At 52.0% G+C, this 26,305-nt stretch overlaps 2 protein-coding genes across 6 annotated transcripts in view; one reads left to right on the forward strand and one right to left on the reverse strand.

The window, feature by feature from the left end:
- Nucleotides 1-14,275, forward strand: part of fbn2b (fibrillin 2b) — a 40,336-nt gene extending 26,061 nt beyond the window's left edge. For 2 of the 4 annotated variants that reach the window (XM_003974206.3, XM_029828021.1), the window contains exons 21-65: nucleotides 1,103-1,240; nucleotides 1,315-1,365; nucleotides 1,443-1,568; nucleotides 1,652-1,879; nucleotides 2,177-2,302; nucleotides 2,376-2,504; nucleotides 2,591-2,716; nucleotides 2,788-2,913; nucleotides 3,255-3,377; nucleotides 3,461-3,586; nucleotides 3,661-3,786; nucleotides 3,884-4,006; nucleotides 4,089-4,211; nucleotides 4,290-4,415; nucleotides 4,494-4,616; nucleotides 4,725-4,847; nucleotides 5,033-5,194; nucleotides 5,288-5,356; nucleotides 5,433-5,558; nucleotides 5,648-5,773; nucleotides 5,866-6,015; nucleotides 6,130-6,201; nucleotides 6,274-6,399; nucleotides 6,641-6,766; nucleotides 6,907-7,032; nucleotides 7,120-7,236; nucleotides 7,317-7,445; nucleotides 7,538-7,657; nucleotides 7,729-7,854; nucleotides 7,934-8,086; nucleotides 8,162-8,227; nucleotides 8,311-8,436; nucleotides 8,627-8,746; nucleotides 8,824-8,946; nucleotides 9,053-9,184; nucleotides 9,261-9,386; nucleotides 9,466-9,672; nucleotides 9,747-9,872; nucleotides 9,977-10,099; nucleotides 10,189-10,305; nucleotides 10,388-10,516; nucleotides 10,631-10,750; nucleotides 11,042-11,273; nucleotides 11,347-11,500; nucleotides 11,640-14,275. In XM_003974206.3, the coding sequence (XP_003974255.1) occupies nucleotides 1,103-1,240; nucleotides 1,315-1,365; nucleotides 1,443-1,568; nucleotides 1,652-1,879; nucleotides 2,177-2,302; nucleotides 2,376-2,504; nucleotides 2,591-2,716; nucleotides 2,788-2,913; nucleotides 3,255-3,377; nucleotides 3,461-3,586; nucleotides 3,661-3,786; nucleotides 3,884-4,006; nucleotides 4,089-4,211; nucleotides 4,290-4,415; nucleotides 4,494-4,616; nucleotides 4,725-4,847; nucleotides 5,033-5,194; nucleotides 5,288-5,356; nucleotides 5,433-5,558; nucleotides 5,648-5,773; nucleotides 5,866-6,015; nucleotides 6,130-6,201; nucleotides 6,274-6,399; nucleotides 6,641-6,766; nucleotides 6,907-7,032; nucleotides 7,120-7,236; nucleotides 7,317-7,445; nucleotides 7,538-7,657; nucleotides 7,729-7,854; nucleotides 7,934-8,086; nucleotides 8,162-8,227; nucleotides 8,311-8,436; nucleotides 8,627-8,746; nucleotides 8,824-8,946; nucleotides 9,053-9,184; nucleotides 9,261-9,386; nucleotides 9,466-9,672; nucleotides 9,747-9,872; nucleotides 9,977-10,099; nucleotides 10,189-10,305; nucleotides 10,388-10,516; nucleotides 10,631-10,750; nucleotides 11,042-11,273; nucleotides 11,347-11,500; nucleotides 11,640-12,020 (6,053 nt within the window). In that variant the 3' untranslated portion in view covers nucleotides 12,021-14,275. The remainder of the gene's footprint in view (nucleotides 1-1,102; nucleotides 1,241-1,314; nucleotides 1,366-1,442; nucleotides 1,569-1,651; nucleotides 1,880-2,176; nucleotides 2,303-2,375; nucleotides 2,505-2,590; nucleotides 2,717-2,787; nucleotides 2,914-3,254; nucleotides 3,378-3,460; nucleotides 3,587-3,660; nucleotides 3,787-3,883; nucleotides 4,007-4,088; nucleotides 4,212-4,289; nucleotides 4,416-4,493; nucleotides 4,617-4,724; nucleotides 4,848-5,032; nucleotides 5,195-5,287; nucleotides 5,357-5,432; nucleotides 5,559-5,647; nucleotides 5,774-5,865; nucleotides 6,016-6,129; nucleotides 6,202-6,273; nucleotides 6,400-6,640; nucleotides 6,767-6,906; nucleotides 7,033-7,119; nucleotides 7,237-7,316; nucleotides 7,446-7,537; nucleotides 7,658-7,728; nucleotides 7,855-7,933; nucleotides 8,087-8,161; nucleotides 8,228-8,310; nucleotides 8,437-8,626; nucleotides 8,747-8,823; nucleotides 8,947-9,052; nucleotides 9,185-9,260; nucleotides 9,387-9,465; nucleotides 9,673-9,746; nucleotides 9,873-9,976; nucleotides 10,100-10,188; nucleotides 10,306-10,387; nucleotides 10,517-10,630; nucleotides 10,751-11,041; nucleotides 11,274-11,346; nucleotides 11,501-11,639) is intronic. The other 2 variants (XM_029828022.1, XM_029828023.1) reach the window with 2 other exon arrangements.
- Nucleotides 14,276-14,417: 142 nt separating this feature from the next.
- LOC105417938 (cortexin-1-like) lies at nucleotides 14,418-25,114 on the reverse strand. Of its 2 annotated transcripts, none has more exons than XM_029828025.1 (2): nucleotides 25,058-25,114; nucleotides 14,418-16,091 (listed from the first exon to the last, which is right to left on the reverse strand). In XM_029828025.1, the coding sequence occupies exon 2, from the start codon at nucleotides 15,651-15,653 to the stop codon at nucleotides 15,273-15,275; it is 381 nt and encodes a 126-aa protein (XP_029683885.1). In that variant the 5' UTR covers nucleotides 15,654-16,091; nucleotides 25,058-25,114; the 3' UTR covers nucleotides 14,418-15,272. The 2 variants fall into 2 exon arrangements, with proteins under 2 accessions (XP_029683885.1, XP_011613178.2); XM_011614876.2 differs by lacking the exon at nucleotides 25,058-25,114 and adding an exon at nucleotides 23,654-23,787 and having other exon boundaries at nucleotides 14,418-16,401.
- Between the last annotated feature and the right edge of the window lie 1,191 nt (nucleotides 25,115-26,305).

Below are 26,305 nucleotides of genomic sequence, written 5' to 3' on the forward strand. Positions count from 1 at the left end.
GAGTTCCACCCCCATTTGAGAATATATTGATGTTGTCATAGCAACCTTGCTAATGTCAGAAACCAGATCAACTCCAACGGGACCAAAGCTCTGCAGTTTTGTAACACTAGGATACAAAGGTCGAAGGTAAAATGAATTTATATCAGGAGGAATACGCTGTTATGTAAATGAGCTGCAGAACTGTAGAGCGGAGCAAATAAGAAATCGAAAGGTTGAAGAGCTCAGCCTGAGAAAGCCAGTGAGTGGTCAGAAAGGATTTGCAATCTCAAGAGCGTCAGCACATCAAATGATCACTGATGCTGACCTCAAAGCTTGAGCGAGAAGGTCAGCAGGATACAGGAACCCGAGACCTTTCAAGCTTTTAAAAACAAACAGCAGCTTGGAGCTCTGCAATAATCCAGCCTGGATGCAGTGAAGCCATGGACAACTTTATGGTTCTTAGCGCTCAACTTCCAAATGAAAACCGTGTTTTTGGAAAAAAAAAAAGAGCAGTGATGTGATACGCCCAACAGAAATAACGAAGGGCCCAAGATGGAACCTTGAGGCATCCCGTAAGCGAAGATACCTTTAACCTTGAACTTTGAACCCCTGAACTGGAGTTGCTGATCATTGGTTTCTGTCTCATCAAACCTCCTACTCCTCATCTTCTCCATCAGGAAGATTCTTTTAAATTTCCACTGTTATTTCCAGAGATAAATGTCTGAGGAGGACAAAGACTCGTCCTGTTGTTTTCCTCCTCCAGCGCACGAAATTGAATCCTGTCTTTTCCAGCCCAGTGGCAGCTAACAAGGCTAACATAAACCAAACACGGTTCTCAGCAATCACACCATCTATTACATTCGTGTCAGGAAGAGTGAAAACAAAAGAGCCTCACATTCAGGCTGGCAGGCAGCAGGTCATTGTGTGCTGGCTTCCACTGTTCTGTTGTTATTTTTGGGATGTTATCATGACTAATGCAGGAGACAAATGATACCGTGGCTAAAAAGTCACTAAGTGAGCACTACTGCCCTGTCAGCGGCTCAGGTCTGTGGTTTGAACAGGGCCGAGCCCGGCTGTGGTTCTAGTTCCTCACGTGGTTGTTGTCGTTGCCGTGGTTCCACAGACAGCATGAAGAGTACCTGCTGGCTGACCATACAGGACAACCGCTGCGAGGTCAACATCAACGGAGCCACGCTGAAGTCCGAGTGCTGCTCCACGCTGGGGGCGGCCTGGGGGAGCCCCTGCGAACCCTGCGAGATCGGTCAGTTCAATTGTGTGAAAGTATATGAATGAATTAAACAGTGAATCAAACACAGTCTCCTCTGGTCTCCTCAGACACCTCCTGCTCTCGGGGGCTTGCTCGTATGAAGGGGCTCGTCTGCGAAGGTAAAAACGTGGCGCTAACAGCTCCTGTGACGCACAACGGCCCCGTGGTAGAAACCCCCCTGTGCTCTCTCCTACAGACATTAATGAGTGTGAGGTGTTCCCTGGCGTGTGCACCAACGGCCGCTGTGTAAACGCCCAGGGCTCCTTCCGCTGCGAGTGTGCCGAGGGTCTCACCTTGGACAGCACCGGGCGAACGTGTGTTGGTAAGAATCAAGCACAAGCCCGTGTTTGTACCAGGACTCCCCTTCCCCCCCACCTGACCTTAACTTTAATTCTGGATTTGCAGACCTGCGGAGTGAGCAGTGCTACTTGAAGTGGCACGAGGACGAGTGCGGCGAGCCGTTGCCTGGGAGATACCGCGTGGACATGTGCTGCTGCACCGTGGGCACCGCCTGGGGCGTCGACTGCGAGGAGTGTCCCAAACCCGGATCACCAGAATTCAATGCAATCTGCCCCCGAGGGAACGGCTTTGCCAACAGGGGGGACATTCTGACTGGGAGGCCCTTCTACAAAGGTAGATGGAGTCACTCCGTTCCTTCCCAACACTGAAATGGACTCTTGTTTGGATAAAGACGATCCTTTAGTCGGGAACGTCAGCCAAGATAGGTCAGACTATTTCAAACTCTTCATCATTAAAACCCTCCCCAGTGTAAACAGCCAGCTAATATGGAGCAGGAAGGTCCCACAGAACCCACCGCTGGGTAATCAGATTACATCTAAACGTGGTCATTAAAGCCCAGAATCGTCCTCTTCATTCAGTGAAACTGTATCAGATTCATTCCTGACGCCATCTTTCCTGATTCGCCTGCAGATGTGAACGAGTGTAAAGTGTTCCAGAGTCTCTGCACCTACGGAAATTGCCGGAACACCATCGGGAGTTTCAAGTGTCGCTGCAACAGCGGCTTTGCTTTGACTGCGGAGGAGAGGAACTGCACAGGTGTGAGGGGACGCCACAGGCACTCCGTCAGATTCTGGTCTCCATCGGACAGTCAGCAGCTTTTGTCTTTCAGACATCGACGAGTGTCGCATCTCGCCGGACCTGTGCGGCCCCGGCACCTGCGTCAACACCCCCGGCAGCTTCGAGTGCGAATGTTTCGAGGGCTACGAGAGCGGATTCATGATGATGAAGAACTGCATGGGTGCCTAACGCAGAGCCTTTCCCAGCGCCGCCCTGAACTGGTACCCGAGCCCGACATGGCTAACATCACCTTCTCTGCCCTCACAGACATCGACGAGTGCGAGAGGAACCCCATGTTGTGCCGCGGAGGAACCTGCCTCAACACAGAGGGAAGTTACGAGTGTGAATGTCCCCCCGGACACTCGCTCAGCACGGATGGATCTGCCTGTGAAGGTCGGCAAGATGTTGGAAAAAACGTCTAGAACCCGAGGAGTGCTGGTTGTCACCTTATTCTGTTCCGTCAGATGTGAACGAGTGCCAGCTGAGTGAAAACCTGTGCAAGAACGGTCAGTGCATCAACATGGCAGGAACCTTCCAGTGTTCCTGTGACACTGGGTACCAGGCCACCCCGGACCGGCAGAGCTGCGTAGGTGAGTGGCTCCAGTCTCAATACGAAGTTGGCGAGTACGGACTTGAGGAGTACACCTAAAAGTACACACTTCCTGCAATTACTGCTGCTGTTGCTGGCTGAGATGAAAAGCATGGTGGGACACCTAGCTGTCCCCGGGACACCTAGCTGTCCCCAGTCCATACTGGTCGGATACATACTTGATAAGCAAGTACACACTTGGAGTGTACGTTGCAATAATTGGGTACTTAGCATTGGAATAGCACTTGGGCAGCAATTGATGGAATGCAAGTCCACATGTTGAGAAACAACTATTGTCACCTGTGGAACCTAATGAGACCCGTCTGTTGCCTCCCTTTGCAGATATTGACGAATGCACCATCATGAACGGAGGCTGTGAAACCCACTGCACCAATTCAGAAGGCAGCTACGAGTGCAGCTGCAGTGAAGGCTATGCGCTCATGCCAGACCTCATGACCTGCACAGGTGTGCAGCGACAACACACCTGTGTCACCCGTTCTGCTCGCAGCTGTGGCTCACTCCAATCAACACGTTTGTGCTTTCGTCAGATATCGACGAGTGTGAGGAGACGCCAGACATCTGTGACGGAGGCCAGTGCACCAACATTCCCGGGGAGTACCGCTGCCTCTGCTACGACGGCTTCATGGCGTCCATGGACATGAGGACGTGTATCGGTGAGAGGACAGACGGTCCTTAACCAAACCACATGCCCCCATCAGGAAGTTCATGCTTTAATCCGTCCATACAGATGTGAACGAGTGTGACTTGAACCCAAACATCTGTCTCCACGGCGACTGTGAGAACACCAAAGGCTCCTTCATCTGCCACTGTCAGCTGGGCTATTTTGTCAATAAGGGCTCCACGGGCTGCACAGGTACACACAGACAGACCGACACCAGGGTCTGAGTAGCTCGTTTCAAACAGGAGCATATTTCTTCGTTTTGGAATGACTCTTCTTTGTGTACGTCTAGATGTGGACGAGTGTGAGATCGGGGCTCACAACTGCGACATGCACGCCGCCTGCATCAACGTTCCCGGCAGCTTCAAGTGTCGCTGTCGGGACGGTTGGATCGGCGATGGCATCAAGTGTGTGGGTAAGTGCTCGATCACATGGTGCCCAGGGCACCAGGCCTGAGGGAGTTGCTGGAGCTCTTTTTTCCCCCTGTGCTTCTGTAGATCAGGACGAGTGCTCCGGGGAAGACCACAACTGCAATCTGAACGCCGACTGCGTCAACACGCCGGGTTCCTACAGGTGTGCCTGCAAGGACGGCTTCGTCGGGGACGGGTTCTCCTGCTCTGGTACGGACGACAGCTGAATCTCTGAGGGTGGCTCTTCCAGAGTTGGTTCACCTGCAGTAACGTTGCACTCTGTTGCAGACATGGACGAGTGCGCGGACAACGTGAACCTGTGCGAGAACGGCCAGTGCCTGAACGCTCCCGGCGGGTACCGCTGCGAGTGCGAGATGGGCTTCACCCCCACTGAAGACAGCAAGGCCTGTCAAGGTGCTGCTCCCACGCCGCCACGTTTTATTCCTCCCTCCGTTTTATTCCTCCCTGACTCTAGCGACTTCTCTGCCGCAGACATCGACGAGTGTAATTTCCAGAACATCTGCGTGTTCGGATCATGCCAGAACCTTCCGGGGATGTTCCGTTGCGTGTGCGATGACGGCTACGAACTGGACCGCAGTGGGGGAAACTGCACTGGTGAGTGTGGACGTGAGGCCGTCCCAGTGTTCAGAGGAACACAGAGGTTCCTACATGTCAGAGGGGTGTGTGTTGGGGACGCTGCTCACCTCGTGTGTGTCCCTGCAGACATCAACGAATGCGCCGACCCCGTGAACTGCATCAACGGCCTGTGTGTGAACACGCCAGGAAACTACATGTGTAACTGTCCCGTTGATTTTGAGCTCAATCCCACCGGAGTGGGCTGTGTGGGTGAGTCAGACCCATTTAAATCAGAGGCTGGTCTCAAATAAAGAAAATATAGATACATAAAAAAAAATTGTTTTGGTTTTCGAACATACTCACTGTTTTAATAAACGGACCGAAATGTGAGAGTTGAATCTCGCTGTTGCTCTGGGCGACGGTGACAACTCCCCCTTGTACGTGTGCGTCTTCAGATACCCGTGTTGGCAACTGCTTCCTGGACACCAACGCGCGCGGCGATGGAGGAATCTCCTGCAGCCTAGAGATCGGCGTGGGTGTGACGCGCGCTTCCTGTTGCTGTTCTCTGGGAGGAGCCTGGGGAAACCCGTGTGAACTGTGCCCCCCCAGCAACTCCTGTAATGCCAATAATCCCAGTCGCAAGATGTCAAAGCTCTTTCCGTCTCTGTCTGAAATGGAAGTTCGCTCTAACTCCTGTGTTTTGTCTGCAGCGGAATACAAGACTCTCTGTCCTGGAGGGGAGGGCTTCAGGCCCAACCCCATCACCGTCATCCTGGAAGGTAACTGTCCGCTCTCCAGCCGCAGCTACAGTCACACATCGGGCGGAATAGTGTAACGGTGCGAACTCTCCTCCAGATATCGATGAGTGCCAGGAGCTGCCGGGTCTCTGCCAGGGTGGAATCTGCATTAACACCTTTGGCAGCTTCCAGTGCGAATGTCCAGCAGGCTACTACCTGAATGAGGAAACTCGCATCTGTGAGGGTAAGAACCCACGCGGGAACGTGCTCAGTCTTACAGCAGCGGAGGAGTTAATCCACCACCCGCCTCCACTCGTCCACGTCTCTTCACAGACATCGACGAGTGCAGGAGCAGCATCGGGATCTGCGGCCCTGGTACCTGCTACAACACCGAGGGCAACTACACCTGCGTGTGCCCCCCCGAGTACATGCAGGTCAACGGGGGAAACAACTGCATGGGTGAGACGGAGGAGGATATGGAGACAGTTTCTGTTTGGTTTCTTTGCAAAAGGAGACTTTCAGTCCTTCCCTCCGTCCTCTCCTCGACGCAGACATGAGGAAGAGCGTGTGCTACCGCAACTTCAACGACACCTGCGAGAACGAGCTGTCCTTCAACATGACCAAGAAGATGTGCTGCTGCGCCTACAATGTAGGGAAAGCCTGGAACAAGCCGTGCGAAGCCTGTCCAACTCATGCTTCCTGTGAGTGTCCACACACACACACACACACACACACACACACACACACACACGCCATAAAACACCTCTAAAATAACCACCAACACACATCCACAAACGTCCTGCTGTCTGTTACAGCGGAGTATCGGCTGCTGTGTGGTAACCAGGCCCCTGGCTTCATCATCGACATCCACACCGGAAAACCCATCGGTAAGGACCGAACACAGGCGGAACAGTTCAGAAGCAGTTTCCTCTCTGATTTGATGCCGTTGATCTGTTCAGATATCGACGAGTGCAGAGAGATCCCCGGCATCTGCGCCCACGGAGTTTGCATCAACCAGATCGGGAGCTTCCGCTGTGAATGTCCGATGGGCTTCAGCTACAACAACATATTGCTCATCTGTGAAGGTGAGACCAAGGACGGCTGTGCTTCCCTCTTTACACCAAAACACACCCACCTACATGCGCACACACTTGTGAATTGCACCTATTGATACACAAGTACAGTCACCTCCGTCCATCACCCAGAACCCATCTGAGTCAAACTGGAGCTGTTGTGGTTCCCTGTCCTTCTGTCTGTCTAACCACACGAGTGGACAGTCATGGGGCCTGTGATTGACGTCCACCTCTTCCTCCTCCTGCTCTGTAGACATCGATGAGTGCAGCAGCGGAGACAACCTTTGCCAGCGTAACGCCAACTGTATTAACATTCCGGGCAGCTTCCGCTGCGAGTGCTCGCCGGGCTTCAAGCTGTCTCCTAACGGTGCCTGCGTGGGTGAGTCCAGGCTGTCTGAGAGGTCCCACTCCCTCAGGGAGGTGGACAGACTCGCGGAGATGTGTGGGAAATGTCAAACGTCCCTCGATGTTTGTTTTTTGTGTGGTCAAAAACTAGTATTCTTGTTTGGCGTTTGTCAGATCGGAACGAGTGCCAGGACATCCCCAACGTGTGCAGCCACGGCGAGTGTATCGATACGCAGGGCAGCTATCGCTGTCTCTGCCACAACGGCTTCAAGGCCACTGCTGATCAGAGCATGTGCATGGGTGAGCGGCGTGCGCTGAAACCCGCCGAGTGACCGTCGGCGTCCGAATGTAACACCCTCTCTTTGGTTGTTTCCATGCGCGTCTCAGACATCGACGAGTGCGACAGGCAGCCGTGCGGGAACGGCACCTGTAAAAACACGGTGGGCTCCTACAACTGCCTCTGCTTCCCCGGCTTCGAGCTGACGCACAACAACGACTGCATGGGTAAGAGCGGCGCGCACCGGCGCGAGGACTTGGACCGAGTCGGGAAAGTGCTGACATTGGGTGCTGGGTTTACCTCGCAGACATCGATGAGTGCAGCGCTCTCCAGGGCCAAGTGTGCAGGAACGGACAGTGCATCAACGGACTGGGCTCCTTCCAGTGCCTCTGCCACGAGGGTTACGAGAACACTCCCGACGGGAAGAACTGCATCGGTCAGTCTGAAAATAAAAGAGCAGCACAGATTTTGCTCGACACACACAGGCAGAAAAGCCCGCTCTTCCCAACCGACCCCATGTTCCAACAGATATCAACGAGTGTGTGAGTCTGCCTGGTACCTGCTCCCCGGGGACCTGTCAGAACCTGGATGGATCCTTCAGGTGCATCTGCCCGCCGGGCTATGAGGTGCAGAATGACCAGTGTATAGGTGAGACGTGCGTCCGTATGTCTGACCCCATGCGCTGAAGGTGCGCACGTTCACACATTCTCCCCTCCCAGACATCAACGAGTGCGAGGTGGAGCCCAACATCTGCCAGTTTGGCACCTGCACCAACACCCCCGGCAGCTTCCAGTGCACGTGTCAGCCGGGATTCGTGCTCTCAGACAACAAACGCCGCTGCTACGGTATTCATCTGACACGTGATCTTCTTTTCTCACGTGAAATTGCTGCGATGAAGATCTTTATGGATTGTTTTACCGGCAGACACAAGGGAAAGCTTCTGTTTCACCAAATTTGAGGCTGGAAAATGCTCCGTCCCTAAAGCTCTAAACACCACCAAGGCCAAGTGCTGCTGCAGCAAGATGCCGGGAGAGGGTTGGGGGCTTCCCTGTGAGCTGTGCCCACGAGAGAGTGAAGGTTTGCAACAGAGATGCACAGACACGCACAGTTTTTAATGACAGCAGGTATAAATGATCTCCTGTACATCTCCAGCTGCCTTTGAAACTCTGTGTCCCTACGGCCTTGGAACCGTGATTGGACCAGGAGAAACTGGCGAAGGTGAGCGGCAGCAGAAACGAGCCCCTGCGTGTCACACATAGGGATGTCTTGTGAGTGGTAACGCTTTTTCTTACTCTTCTCAGACATGAATGAGTGTCTGGAAAACCCAGGAGTGTGCCAGAATGGTATCTGCATCAACACGGATGGCTCGTTCCGCTGTGAATGCCCCTTTGGATACAACCTGGATTACACAGGGGTCAAGTGTGTCGGTGAGATGACTTCAGAAAATAGTTTTCCAGAGCCAAAACATGCCTTTCACCATCGAAAAAGATGTTAGCACCTGGTAGCACCAGTTCTGGAAGGTTTATTGATAAAATGGAACCACAGATAAAGGCAGGACAAAGCTGTCGACATTCCTGAGTGTTTGATGAAGATGTCGGCGTCTCGGCTCTTCCTCAGACACCGACGAGTGCTCCATCGGAAACCCGTGTGGAAACGGAACCTGCACCAACGTGGTCGGAGGGTTCGAGTGTTCGTGCCAGGATGGTTTTGAGCCGGGACCCATGATGACCTGTGAAGGTCAGTTACTCAGAGTGCTGACACACTTTCGCCACTAGGTGGGGGAAAAAAGAGTTGACGACTATCTCTCTCTTCAGATGTAAACGAGTGCTCCCAGAATTCTTTGCTGTGTGCCTTCCGTTGCGTGAATACCTTTGGCTCCTATGAGTGCATGTGTCCTGCTGGCTACGTCCTGCGAGATGATCAGCGCATGTGTAGAGGTGAGACGCCGTCGGGTTTCCCTTCTGCAGCCTCTCTTGAACTCCTCAATTCACTCCGCAGGTTCACTTCATGAACATGGTTTTTATTCCCTCGCTCTGTGTGCAGATCAGGACGAGTGCTCCGAAGGGCTGGACGACTGTGACTCCAACGGTATGACTTGTAAGAACATGATTGGTTCCTTCGTGTGCATCTGCCCTCCCGGGATGCAGCGCAGGCTGGATGGACAGGGTTGCACGGGTGAGTAAAACCAGCCGCGGCTGCTCCGAGGAGCTGCTCGATCCACCTCTTTAATCTCTTCATCCTGTTGCGACAGACCTGAACGAATGCCGCGCCAAACCGGGCATCTGTAAGAACGGGCGCTGCATCAACACGGTAGGGAGCTACCGCTGCGAGTGCAACGACGGGTTCGAGCCGAGCTCCACCGCAACCGAATGCATTGGTAAAGATCTGCTGGAGAGCATGTTCCAACACGCTGGAGATGAATCGGTGACTAAAACCGGACGCCATCTTTCCTACAGACAACAGGAAGGGCTACTGTTACACGGAGGTTCTGCAGACCATGTGCCAGCAGTCGTCCACCGGCCGGATCAGCGTGACCAAGTCCGAGTGCTGCTGCCACATCGGCCGAGGCTGGGGGTCGCAGTGTGAGCTCTGCCCTCTCCCCGGCACCGTCCAGTTCAAGAAGATGTGCCCGCTCGGACCGGGCTACACCACCGACGGCAGGGGTGAGTGACACCAACGGCACGGTTCTAGCGAAGCTCCAACGATGTGTTGCTGACGATGTGACTTGAATCTTCAGACATCAACGAGTGCCAGGTGTTGCCAGATCTGTGTCGCAACGGTCAGTGCATCAACACCATCGGCTCCTACCGCTGCCACTGCAACGTGGGCTACAAGACAGACTTCACCGCCACCTCCTGCGTCGGTACGGCCGCGCTCCGATTTTCACCACGCGTCTCTGAAGCCCGGCCGACCTGCGTTCCTCGTCCCGGCCGTCCATTCACTCCTCTTGTTTTCTGCGTGTTCCAGATATGGACGAGTGCGCCGCGTCTCCAAAGCCCTGTAACTTCCTGTGTAAGAACACCGAGGGCAGCTACCTCTGCTCCTGCCCCAGAGGCTACAGCCTGCAACCAGACGGAAAGACCTGCAGAGGTGATTTTCACCATAGTAAACTAAGCCACTCCTCTTTTGGTTACAAGCCTAACCTAAAGCTTCATTGGAGATTCCATTTCTGTCCTCAGATGTGGACGAATGCTCGACGAAGCAACACAACTGCCAGTTCCACTGTGTCAACACTATTGGAGGCTTCACTTGCAAGTGCCCGACTGGGTTCACGCAGCACCAGACAGCCTGTATCGGTGAGCTGAATGTAACGCTCAGGACTAAAGTTCGTACCGTTGTGATGCTGCCGTCCGTGAACATTTTTCCAATCTGGTTTAGACAACAACGAGTGCGCTGGGTCAAACAGCGGGTGTGGCTCCCGCGCTTCCTGCGTCAACACGCCCGGCAGCTTCAACTGCGAATGCTCCAAAGGTTTCTCCTTGGATACCTCAGGCATTGAGTGTGAAGGTGAGGCTCCCGCCTTCGCAGTGAAGATGGTTTAGATAGGTGGCGCTCTCACGCGCTCCACGATGTGGAAGGACTTTGCTGAAGCTCTTCGGTGTGTGCGTTTGTGTCGATCAGATGTGGACGAGTGCAGCAACAACCACCGCTGTCAGCACGGCTGTCAGAACATGCTGGGAGGTTACCGCTGCGGCTGCCCGCAGGGCTACGTGCAGCACTACCAGTGGAACCAGTGCGTGGGTGAGTTACACCATAAGTTCTAGTTGTAAATGATCAGTTGTGACAGGGAGGTGTAACTGTAGCTATAAACCCTCAGCATTATCCAAGTGTAGGTGTGTGTAAAAATAGGCTGTGTTTTGGAAATTATCTTAGTTAAACTTAGCACAGCTAACTTAAACGCCACCTGGTGGTCAAATATGATGTTGGCCAGGGCTGAAAACCCACATACAGCATCTTTAGATGTGCTACGGCTGAAAACTCGAAGGTCGGTTACGTTTTAAATCGAACGACGTTCGCGTTTCTGCTCTGCAGATGAAAACGAGTGTCAGGGAGGATCCGTGTGCGGCTCCGCCTCCTGCTACAACACCCTGGGCAGCTTCAAGTGCGTTTGTCCTTCTGGATTCGACTTCGACCAGGGCGCTGCCGGTTGCCAGGATGTGAACGAGTGCAGCGCAGGCGGCAACCCCTGCATCTATGGCTGTTCCAACACTGACGGAGGCTACCTGTGCGGCTGCCCCGGCGGGTTCTACAGAGCCGGACAGGGGTGAGAGCGACACGCCGGATGTGATCAGGGAGGTGCCGAATGACGTCTAAACTGTCTTCTTGTTTCCGCTCAGTCACTGCATGAGCGGCTCCGGCTTCACGGGCCAGTTTACGGAAGGAGACGACGAGGACAGCCTGTCGCCCGAGGCCTGCTACGAGTGCAAGATCAACGGAGGGGGCAAGAACGGGCGACACAAACGCAACACCGATGAAAATGACATCACGCAGGTAGAGTCAGCTGCAGCTCCCGGGTCAGACCCGTGGAGCGTAGATAAAGATGGTGCTAGTGCTCCCCCTGCTGGCAGGCTGCAGCAAAAACAAATAATTCAATGTTCATTTCACTTGAGTGATGTTTGTCTTCACCCAGCAGCATTCGGCCGTGAGCATGGCCAGCATGGACACCCAGGACTCCATCCCCATGAACATCTCCCTGTCCTCGCTGCTCAACAAGGAGCCTCTCCTCGAGCTCCTGCCGGCCCTGCAGCCCCTGGAGAACCACATACGCTATGTCATCACCCACGGCAACGCTAACGAACACTTCCGCCTGCTGGAACGCCACGATGGAAAGAGCGTGCTGCGGCTGGGCAAGAGGCCGCCTCCACCGGGATCCTACCGGCTGGAGATCGCCAGCCTGCGGCTGTTTGGACCTCGCAGGCTGCACCAGCTGGAGAGGCAGCATGACAATGACTACCTACGGGGAGAAATAGGAGATGCCCTGCGCATCAAGCTCAACATCCACGTGCACTGAGCTCAGAGCATGCTCTGCAATCGTTTGGGACTGATTTCATAGCTGCCCTTTTGTTTCACAACACCCCAGCCCCCCCCCCCCTGCAGGAACCTCCCCACCAGCAGGGGGCCTTCAAGGGCTATAAAAAACAAACTGAGTGGATCAGCCCAGCTCTGCCACCACTGTGTTATTGTTTTGTATGGTTCTGTATTTCCAAATGTACCGACCCAGCACTCATTGTCCACCGAGAGAGGCAGTGGAGGGGAAGACAGAGAGGTACCAGAGTGCTCAGACCACAGACCCCTTATCGACAGGCAGATGGGCCACGAATCCATGAAGCACTTTAGACCAAAAAACAGGAAATGACTCAAAAGAGGGGGGTGTTTATGGGGAACGAAGTGCTGAGAGTGGCCCAAACTGTTTTTTTTAATCAAAAAAACATCTAAACTGACACACTTAAGAAGTGAAATTCAAGATAATATAAGGGTTTAGGTGCCATCAGTGTGGTCCAAGGACTTTCTTACCTCTCTGTGATCACTTCCGAATACATCACATCACCGGGGAGCAAATTGGTTCGTCACTTTGGCCCCTCTCGGTATCTTAGTGTCATTTAATGTATTTGTGATGTTTGAACAATGCTAACAGAAGGACTGCGACATTTACACAGCATTTTCAGGGTCTCTCTTCAGTCCGCAGCAGTCCGTGTTGTTATTTTCGGCTTCAACCGCTCAGTTCCCGCCAGTTTTCCAAAGAGAAAACGCAGTGTGCCGCGTTGCGCTCTGACACGACTGACTTTTGTCCTGTCCACGGTCGACAGCAAGCAGTGATTAGCGTGTTTGCGTGCGTGTGCTGTCACGTTCGGCTACCTCAGTACCTTTCCGAGTATGGACACCATGCTGTGATGCCAACTTCTTAAAAAAATAGAGGGCGCTAGCGTCACCCGTCATCCGCCACAAGAGCAGGGGACCAACCGGTTAGCAGCTTGTAGTCTCAAAAGGTGATCGACCAGGTCGCAGCTTCTCCTACCGCTGAGAACAGCCTGGCGGCCATTACGGGCTGACTTTACCCAGCTTGAATACGAGTTCGACGCCCGAGCTCTTGTTTACAACACAGCTGAATACCATGTTAAAGGTACAGGACGTGTCTATCTTACCTAAGCCGTCACTGAGGGTCGTGCATTACGGTGCAAGGGCACACACGGGTGAACACCAAACCTCACAAGAAAACAAGGCATCAGGTCAGCTTTCATTGTTTTTCTCTCAAAGAGGAAAAAAAGGTGCTAGATAATACCATCTCGTTCTCTGTGCGAAACGTGCAGTCTTGAGTCTTGATTGCAAAAGAGACTTCTTTTTTTTTGCGAGGGTTGATTAATGTTGTGTACGTCTGTCTTTTGTACCATCTCGGTGCTGAAAAACCAATATTATCAAACTTGCTTCTTGAAAATGTAAGTGTATATTTTTAAGTGAACTGTAGATTTGTTTTTAATTGTCAGAGCTGCCAAAACCTCCCCCCCCAAAAGCTGACAGTGAAATTAGGGTTGAAAGCCTTTTGTTGATTTTTCTTGAGGAGACAAACGTGCGCGTTGATCAGCGACTTTTCTGTCCAAAAACCACTGTGACCAGATTAGGAGAACCCGTCCCGAACGTAATTGACATTCCCAACACATTTTCTCTCAAAACTCGCACTGTCTGCACGCCATCGGGAAGATCAATGCAATAACGAACCGTCTCCAGCTGGATCTTTGGTGCTGAACGATGTTGTCGGTCCAGGCTGAACCGTCCCGCAGTCCAGGCCATGTTTAGAAACCCTACGTAACCATTTTGTCTAACCTGGGAAGCTTTGTATACTTTGTATCTTTGTCCGTTTGTAATTTTTTTTTCTTTCATTTGCCACTATATTTAAAGAAGAAACGGCAGTGTGCTGCGTGTTGTTACTGTATCTCAGCTTCAGTATTAAACTTGAAACGATAACGCGCTTGTTGAAATATGTGCTTCACACTTCAGAGAAGAAAGAGAAGGAGAAGGAGAAAAAGGAGGAGAAAAAGGAGGAGAAGGGGGCCCGTTTGAAATCTGGACTGTAATTCTGAGGCTTGTCAGATCTGGCTCCCCCAGGCTGAAACGACAATCATCTACGCTCTCTGTTAGCACGATACAATATCCTGGCTGACCGTCACCTGTGTGCAAAGAAAACCAAAGATTTACGAGTGTCTGTAAAAGGAAAAAATGTCCATCCATTGACATTAATGCCAATAAAGTCTTATGGGTTATATTTTTAAATCTCGTCTCTTGGGTTTTTCCTTTTTCTCGCACCATTCTGGGACTAACAAAGGGGACACAAACTGATGCAGTTGTAATAATTTTATTCACCTTTCGACTTTTTGCACAGCTCAGCGATTGTGAATTCAACAGAGAGACGAAGAAAGGAAACAGATGCTTTATTCTATTTAATTATTATCCATGTATCAAAAAAGCACAGTCAGAAAATTAGCCAACTGCAAAAAGCAGAGAAATGAAGCAAGGCTAGCGGCTTTGTCTTCTAAGACGCGGCTGCAAGAACACTTTAAAAAAGAAACAAATCCAGTCTGAAGATCAACAAGAGAAAAGAAGGATAGCCAAACGGAGACTCCCAAACGAGTCGAGAATAGAAAAATACAGTTTTTTCTGATGCCTAAAGGTCATTGTTTGCTTCGTCACCACATTTGGTGGACAGATTAAAGCAGAGCAAAGAGATCAAAGACTAAACACGGCGGTAATGAAAGATTACATCGTTTCAATATGGCTTCTTAGTATAGACACAGATACACAAACCAGACACAGGTTTCAAAAGCCCGACAATCAGTGTCACAGCGAGAGAGAGAGAGGATTTGTAGCCACCGCTAACACTTGTCAAGGCTAAACAGTGGACAGGAGGTCATTAAAGGGGCCTCTGCTTCACCGCTTCCATTTAACATCGGTACTGACTGGACTTTTAATTAATGCTAACTAGCTCCAGAGAACGAGCCTACAGTGATGCTGTAGCCTGTCTGACACGTACAGTAAATCAGGTTAAGGCAGCTGTGCAGCTCATCGTCCTGTCCTGGAATCAGAGCTGGGCTGAGTGTTTTTGGCTCACAAGGAGACATTTTTCCCAAAACATCCTCTAGAGCCTCATATTTACACCTCTACACAAGTAGTGACAGAGACAGGCGCAAACATTAGCATCTGCTACCGCTCATTGGCAAAGATCTGCACTGGTACAGTCACTTGAAGACCGGGACCGTGTGCAGTCTCTCCTCTACACTAGTGCATAATCGAACTGGCCCCTCTCCAGCCCCTCCTTGTGGTCAGTCCAGGATGATGCAGGCATGCGGCTGTAGGGGTCCAGCAGGATCCTGAAGCACCTGACCAGCAGGAAGACCAGGAAGAGCATGAGGAGGCCTACGAAGGCCAAGGCTGTGCGCTGCTCATTGTCCACCCCGACCAAGGCCAGCGGCGGGCTGCTGCTGCCACCGCCGGGGCCGCCAGGGAGGGAGGAGCCGACAGGTGACAGCAGCAACTCATAGTCAAGTGTGGGCACATCGTTCATCCTCCAGGGGGCCCTGACGCAGGGCTTACACACTGACTGGATGGTTGGTGTATGAGGAGGGGTTGCAGAAAGGGACGGGAAGGTGTTCATGGGGAGAGCGGGAGCTAGCGTTACAAGAATTCTATGGCGGAGGCGTTTTGTCAGCTGAATTAGTGAGTTAACGCTGAATAACGTCCGGATGAGAGCGGGATGCCTGTTCTGGTCACAGCAGGACCTGAACACACATCTTCCCCTGCTGATTCAGTCAGAACTGGGTTAGTCAGCACGACGCGACCCAGAAACTCCCGCCGCTAATTCGCTGTGACAATGTCAGCGACAATGACAGGCACTTTTCAATTACAGCGGACTACTTTTTAATGAAGCCTCTTTCTTTTTTTTTAGCGAGACCGCCCCTCAGGCTGAAACGCTTTCAGAGGACTTATCTGGGTCCTGTCTTACTCTGAGGCAGACACGACATGACAGCCTCCCAGTGGTGCAAATGCACGGTCACGGTCAAGGTCGGTGCTCTGTCCAGGAGTCTGGACCTCCCTGTGTGTGTGTGAGTCAGGCACAGGCGTCAAAAGAGTGCCTGCTCGCCTAATCTCTGAAGAAAGTTCATGGATCAATGGCCCCGATTACACACCCTTGTTTTTTGCTCTCCGTGCTGGGATAATTGGGCTGCGGCCCTCGGGAGCATCGAACAGCAGCAGGTTAAAAACAAGAGCAGCAAAGTTTGTTTTTCTCTTTCAAATTAAAAGGAGATGAGATCCCGGGCTGGTCAGTTACGGGCTGCTCCTACAGAACTCGGCAGACATGGTGTCATCACATGTTCTGGGATGAAACCACAACCAGACGGCACCTGAAAGAGCAAGAGAGAAGCGCTGAGGTAATTCTCCATAAACGGCACCAATAAAGCTGTAATGAGGACCGAAAACACACGACATCAGGGCGCAGACGAGTCCCCGCCTTTTCCATTAGCGCTAGCGCGGAGACTCGATGGAGTCATTCTGCCCTGGTGTCAGGCTGTAATGTGATTATTACCACCCTCTGCTCAATAAGCAACGCCGTCACTGACAGTGGACATCTGTGTGGGGGAGGGGGGGGAGGGGGGGGGGTTGTTGCACCAGCCGCCCCTGCAATGACATCCAATTAGCGAGCTGATTATGATGTCATTACAGCGACATTAGCGCTAATGAATTTGCCATGTTGAACACGGATACGGCCTCACGTCGGCATTTGTCAGCGCAGCGCGACCCCCGGTCGTCTGTTCACTTGTTGACTGCGTCCAGTCCTCCACTCACGCGCTGGAGGGGGAGGACAAGGTGCTCCGGAGCCTCATCAATAATCCAAAATCTCCCACGGTGGGTCGGCTTTCAGATCAGGGCAGAAGCGCAAACCTGGACCCCTTTTTAGCTGCTCGGCCTCACGTCTAGAGCGGTCACTGGGTAATTTGTTTAGGCACAACGTGATACTGACGTGCGGAGCGAGGCTGGCGAAGAGAGAGACGCTTCCAGGAGACAAAGGACGGGTAACAAGAGAGGGCAGGAAACAGGTGGGAAGAATAGAAAGTGCTCTTCAATTTCAGGTCTGTGTAGCAGAGGAAGAATGGGATGACTGGTTGTCTTTAGTGTTTCACTCGAGAAAAACAAAGAAATGCTTTTATTTTTCGCCTTTGTTCCTCTTTGATCTGGAATTACCTTCCTTTCAAAAAAAAAAAAAAAAAAAAAGAGCGGCCGAATGGAGCAGATGTTCTGGTGCTGGACAGGCAGCGGTACAGAGGAGAAACGGGAGGATTTCTGGCACAAAGTAGAGCGACTTTCCTCTGCCTGACCGTGTGCCCCCACAGCCGTCCCTCTTCCCCCCCCCCAAAGCCTTTTCTATCTGCTGCTCCATCTGACAGCATCTCTGGGGTGGTTGGTGCATCACACTCGGGCTGGCAGCAGGAACGGCACTCACACTGTGAATGAATGTGTGTACAAACAGACCTGCCAGCTCGCTGTGTGTGTGTGTGTGTGTGTGTGTGTGTGTGTGTGTGTGTGTGTGTGTGTGTGTGTGTGTGTGGAGAGAGGAGAGAGCACATGTTGCTGCCATATCCAAAAATAGGTGGAGGGAGACTTGAACAGGAGTTTCCAAGGTCAGCGACAGTCTGTAGCATCACTGTTTCACCATCACGTCCTCCGTCCATGCAAGTCATCGTAATACCTGCTAATTGCTAAATCCAGGATAATTTGATATGAAGGATCCAGTGAGCAGAACAAAAGGCAGGAATGGGGGGGGGGAGAGGACGAAGCAGATTGTTGACAAAACCCACACGTGCACGTATGGGGATGCAAACATCATCTTTGTCTCCATTATCTTCCACCAAGTCATTGAGCACAGGGCATAAATCAGCTGAGAGAGGTTTTAATAAAGAGAGAGAAGGCTTCTGTCCACACACACACACACACACACACACACACACACACACACACACACACACACACACACACACACACACACACACACACACACACACACACACACACACACACACTCTTTATTGATTTAAGCCTTCACACTGAGCTGGAGTCAGCACTGTCAAATATACTGTAAACACAGATAAAATGGAAAGAAATGAAAACAGTGTGTGTGTGTGTGTGTGTGTGTGTGTAAATGACACAGGATGCTGCAGAGGACAGACAGCAATAGCTCAGCTTTTTAAAAAATTCCTTGTTAGATCTCTGTCCCACCATCATCCTCAATCAAACCAACACCGTGCACTGATTCGACCACCGTGCACTGATTCGACAGTCTGATCATGAGAGCCAAGCAGGTGCCCGATAAGCTTTTTATTGTAACTGTGCAGTTCTGCTCACACGTGCACTCTTTACATCAGAAAATCACAGAAAAATGTAAATCATTTCAGGTTTGTCTAAATCCTCCTCAAAACTGGAGGATTAAATGCTCGACTCTCCCAGAACCCAGAATTAATTAGTCAAATCTTCACTCGTATTTGGATAAAAGGGATATTAAATATGTTAGAGACACTCTCTTTCCTTTTGACCTCAAACAATTAATAAAACCCAATAGATCAGCGAGGATGGTCGTTAAACATGCACCGATTACCAAATCAGCTTCTGAGGGTTCAACATGGCCACAATTTGTGGTTATTTATAGCCTAAGCGGAGGAAAAGTGGAAAAGTAATGACTTTAGGAACAACAAAAAAGGAAGAGGGCGCCGGGGCAGGTGGAGCAAAAGAGACGGCGAGCGTCTCAGCCTCCGTCTGCGGGGAATTGAATTAACCCTTTCCAATTTAATGCTTATAAAGATAAAGGAGGCTTGAAGAAAACGTAAACGGGCACCGCGCGGCATTTTCGAGCAGCGCTGCAAACACACGCGGACGCGGTGGAGGCGGGAACACATCGGCGCCATCCGTCAAACCCCGTTGATGCCTTTTGATTTTCCTCTGGCGGCGATTGCCGGCTCTTTGGGCCTCATTCGTCACCGACGAGAGCTGCCACCTCCCGACGTTCTGCGGCTAATGAGGACGACAGGGACCTGGTGACCTTGAGCTGCGAGCGGCCAACGATCGAGCAGATAGCGACTGCGTTTAACGCGCGTGGCTTCGACCACCTTTTCAACAGTAACCTTCCAAAGGAGGACGCTCAAATTCCCTGAAGGAAAACCTTCCTACGGGTGTTTGGACCAGAGGTGAGCTAACCATCAATTACACAATAACTTCAATTAGTGCAGCAGCTAGGACCCTGAATAATTGTTCCTTCTGTTAACTAACTAGTAACTCTCCATGCTAACCTGAGCAAAGCTAACCAGATAGGAAAGCTAACCAGAGCTCAAACTCCACCAAGAAAAGGGCAATGCCAGGATTAGAGCCCAAGTCCTTCTGCTAACGACCGTTACCGCACCCACACAGATGGTGAAGCTGTTGCCATGTTTGTTCCTAAGGCTCCTGACAGATGACATATCGGTAAAAATCCGTTTGTGCACATTTGCGTCGATGCAGGAAGGTGTTTATTTCTTTTAAGGCAGATGTGAGGACACACTCGACAGGGAGAATATAACTGTTCCCATCAGGTCCCGGGACCATCTGTGGCGAGGCGGCAGCAGTGAAAGAGACGGAGACGCCGAGCGAAAGACTGATGAAGCTGTACACAGATGGAGGAGCAAAGGGGGAACAAAACAAGGCCTCTGTGGTTCTCCGAGCTGCACCAATCTATCACTTTATCACCAGCCCCGGTGAGCACAGACTCCATTTTCTCTATCAGCACATTAAGACTTTTCAAGGTCGCTACGGCGTCAATATTCAAAGTGTCCACAGTTGGAGGTGGGTGTTATTAGAGGCGCTGTTCTTCAGCTAAACGCTAGAACTGATTTAGCAGAGAGGTCGTGCAGCTTGATGGAGCTGCCCTCGGTCTTCAGGCTCTCTCCTGTCTCTGGGTTTCCTGCGCCGCCGTGTCTGACTATCACCACGGAAACGCTCTGAGCAGGGCTGTTCTGTCTCTGTGGAGGGGCCCGGGGACACACAATTATGATATGATTGGGAACGGAAAGATGCTGCAGAATATCGCTGCGCAGAGCAGCAGCGACAGACACGATCTTGATATGCAAGTACAACAACGGCCTGTGGGGGCGCCATACGATGGTGCTACGTGATGGAAGCAGGACCAGAACAAACCAGAGATTCCTGGGAACATTAAGTTGGGCTGTTGGGCCTCTTTGGCAGGGTTGAGGTAACAGTCAAAGATCTCAGATGAAAAACAGAGGTGATCCACTAGAGAGTGAACGAGAGGGTTCATTTCAATCACATCAAGACAGCTTGTAATACAAATTAAGTTTACAGTCAGTCACCAATAACTCCTTAAACTGCAAGTTGAAGTAATATCAAGGACGATTACAGTCGTTTAAGAAATAAATGTTTTCATTGACGGGCAATTACCGGTAATTTAAAAAATCGGATGGAAAAAGACAATCTTTTACCTGAAGTAACTCAGGTCCTGGGATTAACCTGCTAAAATATACCTGTGTGCCAACTGTTTTAGGATATCTTGGGGCAGGTTCAAAACCAGCCGATCTCCCATTTCAGTCTAATCTGACCATCATTTCCATCAATCCCCCCGATTCCCATTTAGAGTCTCCTCCAGCAGCCTCCCCGTCTCACCGTTCATGATGAATGAACGCCAGTCCCATCGTACCCAACGTCATCCTGCCCATATTTCAGGTAGGAAAGTGTGACGGGGACAGAGTGCTGCTGGTCCAGCAGAGGTGGGGGGGGGGTCATGTGTGGGTGGGCAGCCATGTTGATGACCCAGTCGCGCGAATGATTAATCCACGACGGCAAAAAGAAATGCTGAAATGGCGGATCTGAAAGAAACCTGCCGCCACCGTCGTGGCCCCCTGGGGCTCAGAGGACGTGGCTCAGGCCCGGTACGAGGAGCAGCGGAGGCCCCGGATGGAGGCAAGGACCGCGGCCACCTGGGGAGCTCGGTGGAAGGAGGAAGGGAAGGGGGAAAAAGAGATGGGATTAGATCTGTGGTGGGGGGGCAGTACAGAGATGCCAGCACCGACGACAGCGCTTCACTCCCATCGAGTCCGCGGGGAGGCCGAGGCCAAATATAACCCCATCACACTGGGTCCACCCTGAGGTGGCGGAGTCGGAGGGAAGCAGGGAGGGAGCGGAAGGAAATGAGTGCAAACACCAGGAGCAGGAGGATTTCCAACAATCCCCGTCCGTCAACGCCGGGTCGGACCCTCCCTCACTGACTGGAATCATGTTTCCGACCTTGTAGGCGCTCCGGGAACGTTTGTTTTCATGCACCGCGGAGCACGGCGGGGAGCGCACGCCCTGCCAACCCGGTCTGACGAGAAGACAGATGTGAAAATTACCATCCGTAGAAAGCGAGCACCTTCGCCTCCCCTGGGACTCTGGTTCTGACACGTCGGGGTGGTTAAGCCCAGAGAACCCGTCACATGTCAGCACCGGTCACTCTGATTGGCTGTTTGGCCTTGTTGAATCAGAGCGAGGAGGCAAAATCTGTCATACAATCCAACTCATTAGTCAGCTTATTGCTGTTTTCAGGATGGTCTGAGAAGAAACGGCTGAGATGAAATGCATTGTGGGATACCTAGCTATGTCACATGTGAGGAACCCCTGAAAAAATAAATGGGCGGAGCAAGCACGCTTCCAAGAATCCTGGAGAAACCTGCGAACTTGCTTGAGTAGAGGTTGATGATGTATGAGAAGAGCGACAACACGGAGGGAAACGCCACAAGAGGTCAAGCCCCAGCTGAGGACATGGGTAGAGCTGAGACGGCAGCATGACGGAGGCAGGGATCCACAGGGATTTTTATTCCATTAAAAATGGGTCAATATTAATAATTGTATGGATTATTGGTGCCAGAAGTTGAAAGTAGGAGAAGACTCACACTCAATGAAACAAAAAGTGCTGATTCAGCGAAATTAAAACGATCGCCGCTGCGATTCGATCTGGACCCGGGTTAAAGCCGTCGGAACGAGTCTTAAGCACATATTAAACTCAGAAGAAGAGTCATCACAAAAGCAGATCTGGCCTGTTCAGCTGATCCGATTACCCACATGAAGGTGGGGAAGCGTGGGGGGGGGGGGCTGGATGGAGGGGCCCTGTCAATCCTTCCTGACCTGAAAGGTGGAAAAGCTGAAGACATCAGAGGAAAAAGGTGAAACCATCTGCAGACTTCAGGGACCATCAGCAGATTCCTGAACAACGGGCGCAGGGGAGTTAACAGACGAGCCTCCACGGGGTCCCGGGGGCCCCGAGCCGAGCTGCAGCAGGGAAAATAAATCCCCCCCGTCCTGAGTCAGTTATCAAAGGGGTATAGATTATAGGGCCGATGAATATTCTACAGCCCATCTTCAAAAGGAAGCCAACCTCGTTGGGTCTTGGTGGATCCCCTCACCCCCGCTTGTTAAGGCTGAAGGCCTGGCAGGTCTCAGCCGCGTCTCCTCCCCGCCGTCATCTCGCCACGGCAACCCGCCGGCTCCTTACACCACCAGAAATTGGATGTTTACGACCTCGCGCAGGCTCATCGCTTAAATTGGATCCCCTCGCTGTGACTTGGCTATTATTTCAGGGGCGGCGCGGCAAAGTGTCAGGAACATGCGGGGCGATTTCTTCTTCTATGGGCGAAAAAGTCTTTTCCGGGGCTAACCGCTGCAGCTTTGCCTCCCCCCTCAGTGGCCCTCCTGAGCGACGCAGCGAAGCGAAGAGGCGGAGTGATGAAAGAAATCAGAACTGACAACGCCGAGTGGCGGGAGTGCGGCGCGGAGCCACACACGCCAGCGGGCCCCGTGGAACGCCGTACTTCCTGTGCGGGGTGCCCTTTCCATGCTCGCCTCTTGGTTTCTGCTCCTCAACATCTTCAAACATGCTGGACGTCATCAACGGGTCATGCCCTCGACTCCAACATTCCAGCTCTAATTTATGCTGTGAGACAGTTTGAAACGCAAAGAAAAACTCGGAAATCACGGGAAGCCCCTGAACGCAGCACGGGAGACCCGGCCATGTCGCCAGGTGAGCTGACAAGAGCACAAATTTAATTATCACACCAAAGTGGATCCAGTTGTCAGCCGCTCAGGACGCACACACGTGTGTTTGACCCGTGGAACTGTTCTGGTACACACAACCTGATCACTCGATCCAGAGTGTGTTCTGGAATCAAAGAAACGAAGCGGAGGGCTACACATCTGTGGAATCGGTACATTCATCTGATGCTGACCAATAGATCTATGGAAATGAGTCAGGTTAAAGGCCAACGGGCTCTCCGGGCAGCCGCTCTCGCCTCCATATTTGCGCTGAGGTGACGCTTGTCTGAAGTCCTGGCTGCTGCTTCAGATCCGGAACTGAATCAACGTCTGCAGAGAAAAGTTTGCCAGGCGACGCGCCCGCGGCGGAGGCGACGCGGCGCCCGCGGCAGCGCAGCGCTGGACCCCCGCGGTGCTGCTCGCCGGGTTTGGCGTCGCGATTTGAACAGAAACCGAGCGGAACTGATTTGTCGGGATTGGCTGCGTCCCCGCTGACTGTCCGAAAAGTGCGATTTCCTTCTTTTATCGAAATGCGGCACCGATCGCGGCACAAACCTGATCAGGCGTCCTGCTGCCGGGCTCGCTGCTGGATCAAACTTTGTGACGCGCTCTTCCTCCTCCTCATCGTCATCCTCCGCCTCCACCAGCTCCTCCTGGTCGCTGTGCTGGGAGACACGACGAGGAGCGGCAGAGGCTCTTAAAGCTCCCCACCCACCGCCTCCTGCCCCGGGGCTGCGCAGCCAATCACGGGGACGCGCCCCTGCACAACAAGGCAGAAGCGCAGAACATCTGAAATCAGCTGCGATGCTGCTCCAACACAGAACACTCAGGCTGAATTACGTTCTTGGCAAAGTTCTTTTTAAACGGGTCTTTAAAAAAAAAAAGTAATAATTTTCACTCTGTACTCTTTTTTATTAATCTCCTCGCGGCGCATGTGCGAGAGCTCGTGAATCAGACGGGGCTTTTCAGATTTGTGTGCGTCTGTTGCGCGCAGAACCACTTTCAAGGTTAATATGACTCCACCCTTTTTCTTTCTGTCAGTCCTCCAGCTCCCGTCCTGCTCTTAAAAGCGTCCACTTGGATCACGTCCTCTTCCAGAACCTCCTCTGTGGAGGAGCTCCCGTCCCGATCCAGCAGACGAATCAAAACCGCAAATCAGAGCTGCAGAATTTGCTATGGAAACACATTTTACTTAGATTTCCAGTAAGAAGGCTGCTCTTTGCCCCTCATTTGCACATTTAGCGGTGGGGAGGGATCACGCATTCTATTAAAAGGTGATGTTGCAGCGCCGTTTTGTGTAGTCGCAGCATTTATTTATTTATATTCATGAACAATTACGTGATTGTTCGATTAGAAACCCAGATTTACTTTCTTTTCTCCCCGTTTCCATCTTTAATTACTTCTATCGGCTCCATCCTCCTCTCAGCTCCGTGCGTCGGCGGCGTGGGAGAAGCAGCAGCATCTGTGCCATCTGCACCACCTGCTGCTCCCCCCACCAGTGCTCCCAGTAGTGTGGATCGGAACCGGTTCATACATTAGCCCGCAGAGACTCGCATCCATAATAGATGAGGGAATATTCCCGACCTGGATTCAAACACGACAGGCTGACTTTGGGCCTGGTTTCTCCCGCACGCGGCCAAAGTTCTGGTGCTGCACAGCGTACCTGAAGTCCCCCCCCCCCCCCCCCCCGGAGTGTGTCAGACCGGCGCTGACAGCTCAGGTGGACGCGCATCTCTTACCTCCCTGCTCCTTTTATTTTATGCAATATTCTCTTGCAGCAAAGTGGTTGCTGCGCTGTGTGTGTGTGTGTGTGCGCGCGCGCGCGTGTGCGTGCGTGTGGGTGTGTGAGTACAGATGGAACATCAGTTTGAAAGGAATATTAGAGCATGTGTAGGAGGCTGTAAATGGAAAACTGTTTGTGACTGTAGTTGCATAACAGTAGTGCATTTGAATGAAAACCTGTGTGTGTGTGTGTGTGTGTGTGTGTGTGTGTGTGTGTGTGTGTGTGTGTGTGTGTGTGTGGTGTGGATGAGGGGGCAGGTGGCCTTTGCCAATCAATAAGGCTGATAATGAGATCTGAGGGGTATCATTACGGCGCTCCCTCAGGCGGGGGACGGCCCCTCTTCAGTAAAGAGCATTGTTGCCTCGTTCCTCTGAGCAAACAAGCGCCTCATTAACCTTCTGAGCTGCCACATGTCTGGACCGACGCCATTTGGTTCTCCCCGAATATCCCGTGTGATTAAACGCGCAGGTCAGATGGTTTTTCTTTCTGTCTCTTTGCACAAATGTCGCTGGTTTCTGCGCTCACGAGCGGTTTGGAACCTTTTGTTGGACGTTGATGCAAGTGTGACGTTCACCTCCAGGCCGGGTCTCCCCCGGGCCTGTAATCCCTCCCGTGTTGGACAAGAACCCAGAGGAACATCTGAAGAGAACGGGGTGTCTGAAAGTCAGCCGCACCCCTGGGACAGGGGAGGGTGAGGGTAGGCAGTGACCTTCAGAGCTCGCTCTCCAGGGGTGAGAGAGACAGAGAGAGAATGGGGGGACAGGAGAGAGCTAAGCACCTCCAGCTCCTCTCAGCGAGCTTCTGGAGGAGAACGTGCATGAAAATACATGTTTCAGCAGCAGAAACGGAGCGCTGGCTCGGCACTTTCTCCACACTGCACACAAGCTCCACCGCATTTAACCAGTTTACACTCGCTGAGCTTATTTGGTCCAGCAAACGCAGAAGTGTGTGTGTGTGTGTGTGTGTGTGTGTGTGTGTGTGTGTGTGTGTGTGTCCTCTGCTGACGGCCCGGGTCATGTCTCTCTAGCGGGTTCTGCTGTGGTGGAGCCACATTCATCATTTCATTCAACAAGTTCACCTGGATGGTCCCGGGATCACACACATCTGTTAACACGCTCATACACACACACCTTCACCCTTCAGTCCCCGTCCCCAGCTCCTACTCAGATCCAAACTTCACGGATCATTTAATATTCTATTCTTGTGTAATTGCTCCGTTCTGGAAGCTCCAGGGTCTAATCAGAGCTTGTGGCCCAGTATGAACCAACCTTGTTGCTAAAAATAACCACGAAAACGACACATAAACGCACCGCAGCATCAATGGGATCCAGGTTTGGCTTTTGTCCAAGGAGTCCAGAAGGTCCACAAACCTGCAGCCAGAACCAGAATCCATTGCAATTTCCAAAATCATCTGTTGTATCAAA

This window comes from Takifugu rubripes, chromosome 20, assembly GCF_901000725.2.
Source record: "Takifugu rubripes chromosome 20, fTakRub1.2, whole genome shotgun sequence".
In the NCBI taxonomy this organism is placed as follows: Eukaryota; Metazoa; Chordata; class Actinopteri; order Tetraodontiformes; family Tetraodontidae; genus Takifugu; species Takifugu rubripes.